This window comes from Ranitomeya variabilis, chromosome 4 (genome assembly GCF_051348905.1).
Source record: "Ranitomeya variabilis isolate aRanVar5 chromosome 4, aRanVar5.hap1, whole genome shotgun sequence".
Taxonomy (NCBI): domain Eukaryota; kingdom Metazoa; phylum Chordata; class Amphibia; order Anura; family Dendrobatidae; genus Ranitomeya; species Ranitomeya variabilis.
In genome coordinates, this window is record NC_135235.1 from 30,952,217 (window position 1) to 30,965,834 (window position 13,618).

The 13,618-nt window shown below is 42.8% G+C and overlaps 1 protein-coding gene across 2 annotated transcripts in view; it reads right to left on the reverse strand.

Annotated features, from left to right (window-relative positions):
• Positions 1-13,618, reverse strand: part of LOC143769588 (prominin-1-A-like) — a 76,954-nt gene that overhangs the window by 40,912 nt on the left and 22,424 nt on the right. For both annotated transcript variants that reach the window (XM_077258271.1, XM_077258272.1), the window contains exons 2-3: positions 6,964-7,485; positions 1,149-1,204 (exon numbers count right to left, since the gene is read on the reverse strand). In XM_077258271.1, coding sequence (XP_077114386.1) covers positions 1,149-1,204; positions 6,964-7,093 — 186 coding nt within the window. In that variant the 5' untranslated portion in view covers positions 7,094-7,485. The remainder of the gene's footprint in view (positions 1-1,148; positions 1,205-6,963; positions 7,486-13,618) is intronic.

Genomic DNA, 13,618 nt, shown 5'->3' on the forward strand with positions numbered 1-13,618 from the left:
AAATCTCTTCCTACTGATTTCTAAGTGCATTTCCCAGATTGCAGTGTGTTTTGGGCCTTTTGCAGTGAACAGAAGTTTCGCCTATTGTTAGAGGTGCAGGGGTCCATCCTGTGACCAACAATGGCAGAAGAAGCAGATTTCCTCTTCCGCGTGTATCGGGGCATTGTGCAGACTGCGGGAGGCCGGGGAGCAGCCGGTGATTCTGCTGCTAAGGAAGCGACTGATAGGATGGGAACATCAGCAACTTTTTCGAACACTAGACAGGTATATCATCTACCTGCATGCTGGGAGCTGTAGTCCGCCAGCTACCTTAAGTGACATTTCCGTTTGCCCAGGTGTACCGCTGCCTCCGCTTCCCTTAGCAAAGTTGCCAACAGTTCCAAGTCTGGCAAATTGGGTAAGTCCTAGTGCTAAAGAGGCTAAAAGTTTACCCAAGCCCCTCCCAAGAGTGAGCATTCCTGTCCAATTTTGACTGTTCTAAAGAAAAAAGTTCTAGGGGCAGAGCTTAAAAAAAAAAAAAAAAGTCCCCAAAGAAGGACTTTTTTTTTTTTTTTTTTTGTAACTTAAATGCAAGTATTTGGGGCTAAAAGTTATCTTTACAGTAGGATTTCATTAAATATATTTATACATTTTATAATTTGCCTTTTGTAGTCTCTGTGTTGCACTTTCTATTGTTGGCTGCAGAATGAGTTAAGTGAGAATCTGCCAGTGATCGCATTCAGATTAAAATGAGACACAAACTCTCCCATCATTCAATCACCCCATTTCTGAGCTCCTCATAGTTGATTTATGGCCACAAACTGCATCAAAAGTGAAAATGTGCGATGAAGCACAGGGCCTGAAAAAAGACAAATAGTGCAACAAATTGCAAAAAAGAAGTTTCAGCCCTTAATATATGTATTTAAGTAGAAAAAACAAATTGGCCCCACAGCTTCTTTCATGACCCTATTTCCTTCTCAGATAGTGTATTTGCTTCTCCCGATGAACCATCTAGAAAGCAGCAGCACAATCTGTGGGTATCTCACCCCAGAGCTGCATTCCCAGCTACACAGCTCAGTGCCATTCTGAAAAGTTACTTGAAAGGAGTAGTGCACTTAAGACTATTAGCATCAGCAATATTAAGACACAATTAAAAGATGAGCACTTACCTCTCTAACATCATCAGTAGTAAAACCCTCTTCTTTAATTACCTGTTGAAGAAAAGCTGCAAACAAGATGGAAAAAGGATAAATGTGTAAGGATCACAGGGGATTCCATTGTTTTAATCACAGAGATAGAGAAAGGCTCCGCTCACATCTGTGCTGCGTCTTACATTTATAACCCAAGCTACCATGCTGTGTCAGATCCTTCATAGAAAAGATGCCTCCAGCCCCCGTCTTTAACAACCAAGAGGCCCATTGGTATTCGGGTGGTGGCAAGAATGGGTGCCGGGGGTATTGCACTACTTCTTCACTGTCCAAATGGCCCTGATATTACTATGCAATGACAATCGAAAACGTCATTACATAGTAAGCAGCTGCAGCGAGGCGACTGTCAGACACAGCCAGACTCCCCATAGAGAAGGCAGAAACGAGCGCTGTGTATACAGGTCAGAAAGTTTCAACCCTGCTCGGCTCCTCTGGACCCAATGATCATGTGATTGCCGGGTGCGCTGGGACTCGAGCTTATTATTCGAGCACGCTGAAGTCACTCGGTTAGCACACGAGCATGCTCGCTTATTACTTATCCCAACAGACGCAGATCATCTCTGTAGTGCAGCAGGGAGGCTGAATTTACCCTGTAACTGGGGCCAAGACGGCAGCCCAAGTTACAGAGGAAATCAGACAAAAAAGACCTTTGGGAGGAGTTACAACATCTTAAAATACATGTTTTATTTTTTGTTTTAGGACTATAAAATAAATACAAAAACTGGGGGAAATAAAAAGTATACAAATTCACATTTCAGATCTTACTATCCTTATGTGTCTGATATGCAAGAATAATTGGTATGGAAAGGGGATGTGTTTATAGTGAATATTTATTGGTCCTTTATGATCATAAAAAAGTGAAAGTTTCTCTACATAAATGTAACAATAGCCCCACCTATGACAGAAAATGATGAAAAAATGTAAATTGAAAATTCCTATTAATATTAAATTAATATTAATGAGAATGTTGAGGATGTTCACTCTCAAACCAAACAAAAAAAAAAAAAAAGGGAAAAACGGGACGTCATTGCTTCCAGTCCTAGAAAAAAAAAGCCTGCACTGGATCCACGAGGGTGAAAGCAGATTATTTAGGCATCCATGCCCTTTGTAAATTTTATTTCAAAGTTGGACAAATCACTGACAATTTTTTTTTTCTTTTATTAAAAGGCCTTACCCGTTTTGGGTTTACAGCTCCTATGCAGGCTTATGCGTGTCTATGATTACAAAACAAATCCTGTGCAGTCTGATCCTGTGCAGTCTGATCCTGTGATACATCTTCTGTTCTCTACTTCTGCTTATGACAATTACATTAGGAAGAAGTGCAAGACAAGTGGACAGGTCTACGGCTGCGGGATCTGACTACGCAGAGTTTGTTTGTAGTCTGTCACCGTGGGACGAATACCAGTACATTATCTTGGTTCAAAACTAGTTTATAAAGTTGCTTTCCGGCTCCCTTTAGGCCCTGCAGAAAGCAGACAGTGGTGCTAGTTTCTATACCACTCTACTAGATGTTCTTCTAAGCGTTAATGATTTATCAAGCCTGTAAAGAGCAATAAACCGTGGCCTAGTTCCTGGTATTTCATTATGTGTAGAATTCTTTAGATATGTGGAAATAGCGACTGTCCGGAATTTACAAAATGAAAATCAGGGCAAATTTGTACCAGGCCATGCCAAAAAAATGGTGGGGTTATCATGTACAAGTGAAAATTCCTGAAGTCTTGTTTTCCCATAAGAACAGAACCTATAACTGTTATTTCAGCGTGCGCTGCTGGTCCTATCAGTCAGTGGGTGTTTGCACGGCTTTTGTACATGTCCATGTGGCGTATAACACCTGTGTATAGCAGCTTTGTTTCAGTGTTTGCTTTCAAGGCTCATTTATAACCCCGGGAATACGTCAGCCATTGACGAGCAGAAATCAGCCTGCCTGTGTTATCTGAAACAGTCATTTCTCACATGTCTCATTATACAAACAGTCTAAAGACCCCATACTCACAAGGGAAAAAAAGGCAACTGAACTCGCCAATTTCTGCCCCACTAGCTGACCATCGGTGTATGGGGCCTCCAACTCTCTCCTGGCAGAGTGTTGAGAAAGAGGATTGCACATGTGGAATTTTCATGCGCAATCTTTTGGTTTTGCCTGAGGAAATGCTGTGGTGTCTGCATCAGCTTAGGTCTCCATATTCTCTATATTAGATAACTCTCGGCAGACTTATTCATGTGCTTTCAAAGAGGAGAGCGGAGAAAGTCGCTGCCAGACTCCTACTTTCTCTTAGTAACATAGTAACATAGTTAGTAAGGCCGAAAAAAGACATTTGTCCATCCAGCTCAGCCTATATTCCATCATAATAAATCCCCAGATCTACGTCCTTCTACAGAACCTAATAATTGTATGATACAATATTGTTCTGCTCCAGGAAGACATCCAGGCCTCTCTTGAACCCCTCGACTGAGTTCGCCATCACCACCTCCTCAGGCAAGCAATTCCAGATTCTCACTGCCCTAACAGTAAAGAATCCTCTTCTATGTTGGTGGAAAAACCTTCTCTCCTCCAGACGCAAAGAATGCCCCCTTGTGCCCGTCACCTTCCTTGGTAGAAACAGATCCTCAGCGAGATATTTGTATTGTCCCCTTATATACTTATACATGGTTATTAGATCGCCCCTCAGTCGTCTTTTTTCCAGACTAAATAATCCTAATTTCGCTAATCTATCTGGGTATTGTAGTTCTCCCATCCCCTTTATTAATTTCGTTGCCCTCCTTTGTACTCTCTCTAGTTCCATTATATCCTTCCTGAGCACCGGTGCCCAAAACTGGACACAGTACTCCATGTGCGGTCTAACTAGGGATTTGTACAGAGGCAGTATAATGCTCTCATCATTATCTCTTGCCCTACATCAGCTATCAGGCGAAAGTGGGGAGCCCCCATACACATGAGACTGATGAAGTCAATATCGGTGATTTCATTTAAACAGGGGTCCTTTACTTCCTGTTCCCAGGGAAAGTTGAGCAGAAAGTGTAATGGTCAAAAAAATGAGGCTACAAATTAATATATCAAACTTTGTAATGTGTTTGTTTTCAGGGATAGTAGCTTCTCCGTCAACTTCTCCTTTTCTCATCTTCTGGATCTCTGTAAAAGTTCTTTAACCTCCTCACTAACAACAAAATCTATCTAGAGTAAAACGCAAAATATAAAATGAGGGAGGAGGGGGATGCAGCTGAAGCTGGTCCAATCTGGAGGAAGTAGGGGTTACATTGGAGACTTCTGATTGGCTCAGAGCACAGCTCTGACATCACACCTACTCTGCAAGAATAGATGGGAGGAGAAAATGTGCATTTACACTAAACCAGTGGAGCCCGAAATATACGATTTCTGTCTGCTAATACAGAATACGGGCACCACAATTACAGGGGCGCCACAATCACAGGGGCACTCTAAACATCACTGTGGTTAGCATTCTAGGGAAATTTGACTACAATGTCAGAGTTTATGAGTGACTGGATCAGTAGGTAACTTATAGAGATATATAATTTTTATTTTTTTCCCTTGGGCAGGTGGCTGCACAGTCGGGATTCAGGTTCTACTTTGCCATTATCTATTTTAACATCTACTGACAAAGCAAGGTGAACTACAAGAGTTAGGTCCTGTCCCGATGTGGTACACCTTGTCGCTGTGGGATGGCTTTTATGCCTTTTTTAAAAAAAAGTAGCGTTAACTAATGCTGATGAGTGAACGTGCAGGGATCACTTGCTAACCGAGTGTCTTCGGCGTTCTCAAAAAGTCCCCGCGGCTGCATGTCTCATGGCTGTTCGACAGCAGCAACACGTGCAGGGATTGCCCAACCAAGTGGATTCTTGGGACCATTAGGAATGCTATGATTAAGGGCGGCAATCAGACCAGAAACCAGAATGTTTTTTTTATCGGATGGATGTGCAGGCAAAACAAATACATCCAGTGCAGCCATATTTTCTTCTTTTTAATAAAATGACCAATGCACCCAGAAACTAAGGAAATGGTGTGTATGGAGGAGGGATAAATAAAAAGTAAAATCAGTTATCAAATCTGTCGGTGTACAGTCTGGCAGACTTCTAGGAAACAGACAAAACAAGTCTTCCTTTACTAGAACCCATGTCGTTTGTTCGTCCAGTGAGATGATTTCTAAGTTTGCTTAAAAACGATTGATGGGCAGTGAATGATATTCACAGCCAAAAGACGATCGTATGAACAATTCTCTGTGCGCATGGGAGTGCGGGCGGCTGGTCTGAACAGATTTGGTAATCAGCCATCGGTGGCCGATAAACGGCAGCGGTCAGACAGTGTAAATTTACCAAATTCCCTGTCTCTTCTCAAGTAATTTGAAACTTCATTTGCACCAAACCAATCCTCCTGCCTCCCACTCCAAAAATATAATTAATAAATCTAGTCAAAAAACATATCTACAAGACATGGAGGAGGAGGGGGATGCAGCTGCAGTACTTCTCCCTCAGTGCCTGCTGAGACTAATGCTGTGAGAGGGGAGGAGGAGCATCACAGGTAAACCCCAGGGTTAGTTTCATAGCTTTCTTTATAACTGCAATATGCACGATAGTCTATGGTAGTAAAGTATAAAGATCCTTTTTGTCTAAAGGCGATCGAGGTTTAACCTCTCCCTAAGGAGCTAAAGGATCGGAAGTCTGAAATTTCACTAGCCAGATCAATAGCCCCCCTTCCTCCCAGCAATCGTTTGTTGGGGGCCGCCATACACATTAGACTGTCAGTTGAACTTACTGATATTGGCGGATTCAGACAATGTTAGGCGCGCGTGTGTGTGTGTGTGTTATAATTTTACATTCTATGGTGGTCTAAAGTAGTCAAAGGGTCAATGTTTGTACACAGGGGGTTCCAAACTCAGTAGGAAATGGGGGCTTTATTTGCCATCTAGCAGCTCTTCACAAAACCCAGTATTGGCACTTATTTTTTGTAGCAGAGAGAAAGGAGAAAGAAAAGAAAAGAGGACCAGAAAAAAAAAAGCGGGCCAGAAAAAAAAGAGGACCAGAAAAAAAAAAAAAAAAGAAGAGGACCAGAAAAAAAAGAAGGCCAGGAAAAAAAGAAGGCCAGGAAAAAAAAAGGCCCCCACATCATAGCAGAGAAATATCTAGCTGGGTTTCAGAGTGTCATGGTTTTCTTAGTTTCTCAGACTGAAATGCGGAGATCAGAATACAAATGACATTAAACCACTCGGCAGAGAACAGACGGGGGGTTAGGGTCCCTTTAAAGATTAAAAATAGCTGTGCCTACAGGATTTTGACAAGTTCCCTTTCTGTGCCCGGGTCGGGATATTTGCATGAACAAATGAAGATACCATGAAAATATGAAAATGTGTAATGGAAATCGGACCCAAATGTGTAGAGTTCTGCAGCGGTGCCAACGTGCTAACCAAATCCACAAAGCCGCTGAACGCCCCTGCAGCCTGGGACACATACAGAGCATGAGATTACAGACAGGGATTGCAACCAAAAGCAATAACAGGGGTCGTACACCGGTGCCCACTTCTGCCCTAGAGACCTAGGCTGCGTCTATGAACTGATCCCAGGAGGACATCGGCCACCAGGGCAGGAGAGGACACCCTGCAGGGTCATTTTAGCTAATTTTAATAAGCAGTAAATTGCAAAAATGCTTTTTTTTATACATGCACTATCCAATAATATCTACTTATGAAAAACGGGACAAACACCTTTAAAGTGACTTTTGGGAATTTTAGGGACTTCACCGCTTGTTTTCCCTTCCCAATGTACTTACCAGGCGGGAAGGCGTTTCGCTGAACCAGATCCAGATAGGAATGGACCATGCTGCTGAAGACTTTCATCGCTCCTTCTTCAGGGGCGGCTTCAGGACTGTACACTGGGTCTGTCAGGTTCCCATACTCCATTTTCCTATTTCTGGGTTAGGCTGAGGTAGCCAAAAATTACTTAATAAAAAAAAAAAAATTCCTTCTTAAAGGGCAAGGATCCCAAGTTATAAGATCTCACAGGACACGTGTTTTACAGAGTCACCTAACCCGTTTTTGTTTAGAGATTTGTTTTCTCTGAGGTCAGAGTCTTTTACCACCATAGATTCCACACAAAAAAAAAAAAGTCCTTCAGGTTTCCTGGAACATATTGTATCACGTGAGAAAAAAAAAAGTCAATTTCCAATTATGAATCTATTAAAAAGAAAAATGATTTGAAGGAATTATGCAAAAAAAAAAAAATTCCACAAATTGCAAGAAGTTTTCAATTCCTTGGGTACTTGGGGTCTCCTTACACAGAATACTAGGATTTCCTGCAAGAAACAAAAAATTAAAATAATGAGTTAAGGGGTGAAAAATATACATTAAAAAAATATATATAATAATATATATATTATATTATATATTCTGCTTGTTTGTCCCGGTCAGTGCTGCAGGATCAGGAATAGAAGACTCTCACCCCTCTATTATCTGCAAAATGGAGATACTTTAAGAATTTAACAGACTAACCTTATTTTATCACCCTCACCACCGCCCCTGCATTCCACACTCACAGCCAGAGGCCTCCATGCAGGGTCTGCTGGGACCTTAGAGGCAGCAGCAACATCCCATTTTTTTTTAATTTTTTTTTTTAAAGAATATGCATCAGCAGAAAATTATCTAATCAGGTTTGTGATTAATGCATTTTTTAAAATTTTTTTCCCATATCACAATCTGTATTAAAGAAAAAAAAAAAAAAAAAAACACCTTACAATTTTCACACTTGCCACTTGGTCCAATTTAGATTCAAAGCCTCCCAATTCATCAAGACAGGCGTGAACTTGATGAGTGGACATGCTGAAGTCAGAGGCGCCAGATTCGTTAAAAAGTGGCATCTGGCAACAAATCTTACTCCAGACAGGGACAGGAGTAAGATTTGTGGAGCAAGGTACTCCACAGCTCGTTATATAAGACAAGCCCTGAAGAGTCACGTCCTCATCATAAAAATGCTAACAAAATTTATGTGCACAAAAAAATAAATAAATTAGGAATTAAAAAAAAAAAACTTTTCAGATGTTTCATTATCTTCACAGACAGGATTACAATAACTGAAAACACAGGATCCACCATTCATCTCCTCCCCCTACTGTCCAGTGGTATTTGCACATGCTCATTAGATGCATCATTACAAAAGATAATATGATCTGAGTCAGTCTATTGCTGCTAATGTATGTGTGGCCAGTGTGAAAATGGCAAGGTATGTATATATATATATATATATATATATATATATATATATATATATATATATATATATATATATATATATATATATATATATATATATATGAGAGACATGAAGTATTAAATTTTTTTTAATAAAAGTATACAAAAATGTAAATTTGATACATCGCAGTTCTTCTGTCTGAATTCTCCTGCTCTGTATTATTTCAAAATCTCAACCCCTACACTGCGGAGGAGATCTGCAATATGTCAATTTTACCTGCGGACTATCACTATGGATTAAAACCTTTAAAATGTAAACATTAAAATCCACAGTAATCCAGCTACAAAATCCACAAAATTGTGCAAATCTTGCATCTGCGAATTACTCAGCAGAAATTCCACAGAGGATAAGTCCTAGGTGCACGTACCCTTTGGATCCCTTTGCACAAGGATATTATCTGTCAAAAACAAGTTCAGATCAAAACTATAGAAAAACGTAATTTACATTGAGTAATCAAACTCTGTAACGGGGTTGCCAAAATTGACTTATTTTTTTCTGGATAGCCGATTAAAATAATATCACTGACAGAATATTTTTTCAGCATATATTGGAAAACCATAATAAATCATTATTATTATAAGTGATCCATGTCCACAGTTCATAATTCTGACATGAGACATTATTAATAATAACTGCGCCACAGATGTCAACCTGACCTGGTGTCTCCTTCAATCTCTTCCCCTCAGGAATCAATCACTTCATTATGCAGTTCCAGAAATCTTTTCCACTTTCTCTGGTATTATATACATTAACTGTGGAAATCTTCCCTTTGTCCACCTCCTCACACATATGCTCAGCCCTTCTGATCATTGGTTTGAGCATCTCAGGACCTGGAACCCCTGTGATCTACAAGGAATTTAAAGGGGCTCCAAAATGTAAAAAAATATATCTATATGGCAAAAGTTGTTACTCTTTAAAAGGGAACAGGTCATGCCCCCAAATCCATTAACCTACAAGCATTCAGTCATAGAGGTGCGGCCCAAGCCACTACAGTCACTGCTCCACACAGCGAGAGGCAAGCACGCTTTAGCACTTTGATTGACAGGTCTCCGTGCAGTACATGAGTGAGCTGAGAAAGTGACAGTACAGCCGCTGCTCCCTGCGCAACAAGCAGTGACTGTAGAAGATCCGGGCACACGTCTGACTGAAAGCCGGAGGCTCCTGGGAGGAATAAAGATCATTTTCTCCTGGTAGCTGCACTTTCAGTAAGGCGACCATACAATATGGAAACGCTATTAAGGCTTCTTTCACACTTCCGTTTTTACAATCTGCACAGGATCCATCAAAATGTTGAAAAGACGGATCCTGTGCAGATTGCAAAAAAAGGGTGCACTGGGCCCGTTTTTCTGACGGACCCGTCGAGGCTATGTGCACCTTTTGTGTATGCGTCTTCGCAGCGGTTTTCCACTTTAAAAACGCATACACAACAAAACCCAGGTTAAAAATAATTAAAAAAAACTAAATATTCTCACCTTCCGGCGTCCCGCAGAGCGTTACCGATGCTCCCGGCAGCTGCCCTTCCCAGTAATGCCTTGCGTGCAATGACCTCTAATGACGTAGCGGTCTCACGAGACGGCGACATCGGGTCATTTCGCAAGGCATTACTGGGAAGGGCAGCTGCCGGGAGCATCGGTAACGCTCTGCGGGACGCCAGAAGGTGAGAATATTGTGATTTTTTTTTTTTTTAACTTTATATCTTGTTACTATTGATGCTGCATAGGCAGCATCAATAGTAAAAAGAGAGAGAGCAAGCGAGAGAGAATTTCCCTGACAGGAAATTCTTCTGCACATGCTCAGTTTCAAAAGACGGAACCCGTCGCTGGATTCCTGCTTTTGACAGTCAGCGACGGATACTGCGCCCATAGGCTTCCATTATAGCCAGCGACGGGCGGCACAGGATGCGTCACTAAGCGATTTTCCGACGTGCAGAAAAAACGTTCCTCTGAACATTTTCTCTGCCCAACGGACAGCGATTTTCCGACGGATCCAGTGCACGACGGATGAAACGGAAGGCCATCTGTCACAATCCATCGCTAGTACAAGTCTATGGGAAAAAACAGGATCCTGCAGAAACATTTGCTGGATCCTGTTTTTTCAAAAATCGACGGATTTCGATGGGAGCTAAAAGAACGAAGTGTGAAAGAGGCCTAACCTACAGATTGTCAGCATTTGGGGCAGGACAGGTTCCCTGGAATAATAATAATAATAATCTTTATTTATATAGCGCCAACATATTCCGCAGCGCTTTACAGTTTAACAGTTACAAACACAACAGTCATAGGTAACAATGTTAACAATACAGTAATAAAGCAAAATAACACAAAATACGACGACCCTGCTCGTGAGAGCTTACAATCTACAGTAAAGGCCCCATCACACATAGCGAGATCGCTAGCGAGATCGCTGCTGAGTCACTAGTTTTGTGACGCAACAGCGACCTCCATAGCGATCTCGCTATGTGTGACACGTACCAGCGATCAGGCCCCTGCTGCGAGATCGCTGGTCGTGTCGGAATGGCCTGGACCTTTTTTTGGTCGTTGAGGTCCCGCTGACATCGCTGAATCGGTGTGTGTGACACCGATCCAGCGATGTCTTCACTGGTAACCAGGGTAAACATCGGGTTACTAAGCGCAGGGCCGCGCTTAGTAACCCGATGTTTACCCTGGTTACCAGCGTAAATGTAAAAAAAACAAACACTACATACTGACCATCTGATGTCCGTCAGGTCCCTTGCCGTCTGCTTCCTGCTCTGACTGAGTGCCGCCGTACAGTGAGAGCGCAGCACAGCAGTGACGTCACCGCTGCGCTCTGCTCTCACTGTACGGCGGCACTCAGAGCAGGAAGCAGACGGCAAGGGACCTGACGGACATCAGATGGTGAGTATGTAGTGTTTGTTTTTGTTGGTAACCAGGGTAAACATCGGGTTACTAAGCGCGGCCCTGCACTTAGTAACCCGATGTTTACCCTGGTTACCCGGGTGCTGCAGGGGGACTTCGGCATCGTTGAAGACAGTTTCAACGATGTCGAAGTCGTTCCCCTGATCGTTGGTCGCTGGAGAGAGCTGTCTGTGTGACAGCTCCCCAGCGACCACACAGCGACTTACCAACGATCACGGCCAGGTCATATCGCTGGTCGTGATCGTTGGTAAATCGCTATGTGAGACGGTACCCTAAAGGTGGGGAGATACAAAGTACAGGTGTGTATTTACAATGATGTATTTACAATGATGGTCCAGCCATCTTCAGGGAGTGGGGGGTAGATGGAGATAGCGAATGGGCTACACACACAAACATAAAATGAGTTTGATTAGGGAACGTGATAGGCCGCTCTGAACAAATGTGTTTTGAGGGAGCGCCTAAAACTATGCAAATTGTGTAAGACAAATTGTAAGACATTCGTATGTCTAGATTTAAGAGCATGTGGAGATACATCAGTATTCTTGGGGCAGAGTCTTATTATTCACATGTTACAGCCATGATACAATTTTTGCTGCACTTTCCAGAAGTACTTGTACGAGTAGCGATAGACTTGTCTAATCTGATACTTACAAGGACGGCGCTCACATTCCGGGGCTAAGAACGTGGCTGCTGGATAAAAAGTTGGCACTTGCTGTTAAGCAGATGAAGGAGAGAACGGCGGCGTGCCAAGCCGACAGCTTCCAGGAACATGTCCGAATGCCGATACCTGCTGGTATCAGGTACTGTGAGGTTTGTGTTTTACAATAACAATCCTGCTATCTGCACATGAACATAAGGAAGATGTTGGGTTTCGACTAAACAGAGCACGAAATCTGGAAATCCTTAAAAGGGGAATTGGTCACCAGCATAATGTAGGGACAGAGACCCAGATTCCAGCGATGATAGCAGAAAGCGGCTCATATGTACAAAATAGTTAAAAAAAAGCCTTGAAGAGTTGGGCACATCTCCAATTAGAGCAAGTAGGAAGGATCGCTGCAAGCGTGCGAGATTCTCAGTCGGAAATGCTTGTGGAAAGGCAAAAGGGACATGGTACTATTCAGTCCAAGAGTACGCTGACATACAGATGCCCACCGGACAGACAAACCATTAAGTTACAGAACTCTCAGGTCTTTGTCAAGTAAAAGCAGCAAATATTAAACAAAACAAAGACCTCCATATAAGGCGCCAATCACGGGCACGTAAGACTAAGAATTTATAGAATATTAGAACACTAAGTAAAACATTGGAAGTCCACCTACACTGCTCAAAAAAATAGAGGGAACACTTAAACAACAGAATGTAACTCCAAGTAAATCAAACTTCTGTGAAATCCAACTGTCCACTTAGGAAGCAACACTGACAATCAATTTCACCTGCTGTTGTGCAAATGGAATAGACAACAGATGGAAATTATTGGCAATTATCAAGACACCCTCAATAAAGGAGTGGTTCTGCAGGTGGGGACCACAGACCACATCTCAGTACCAATGCTTTCTGGTGGATGTTTTGGTCATTTTGAATGTTGGTTGTGCTTTCACACTCGTGGTAGCATGAGACGGACTCTACAACCCACACAAGTGGCTCAGGTAGTGCAGCTCATCCAGGATGGCACATCAATGCGAGCTGTGGCAAGAAGGTTTGCTGTGTCTGTCAGCGTAGCGTCCAGAGGCTGGAGGCACTACCAGGAGACAGGCCAGTACACCAGGAGATGTGGAAGGGGCCGTAGGAGGGCAACAACCCAGCAGCAGGACCGCTACCTCCGCCTTTGTGCAAGGAGGAACAGGAGGAGCACTGCCAGAGCCCTGCAAAATGACCTCCAGTAGGCCACAAATGTGCATGTGCATGCACAAACGGTTAGAAACTGACTCCATGAGGATGGTCTGAGTGCCCAGCATCCACAGATGGGGGGTTGTCCTCACAGCCCAACACCATGCAGGATGCTTGGCATTTACCACAGAACACCAGGATTGGAAAATTCGCAACTGGCGCCCTGTGCTCTTCACAGATGAAAGCAGGTTCACACTGAGGACATGTGACAGACGTGACAGAGTCTGGAGATGCCGTGGAGAGCGATCTGCTGCCTGCAACATCCTTCAGCATGACCGGTTTGGCAGTGGGTCAGTAATGGTGTGGGTTGACATTTCTTTGGAGGGCCGCACAGCCCTCCATGTGCTTGCCAGAAGTAGTGCGACTGCCATTAGTTACCGAGATGAGATCCTCAGA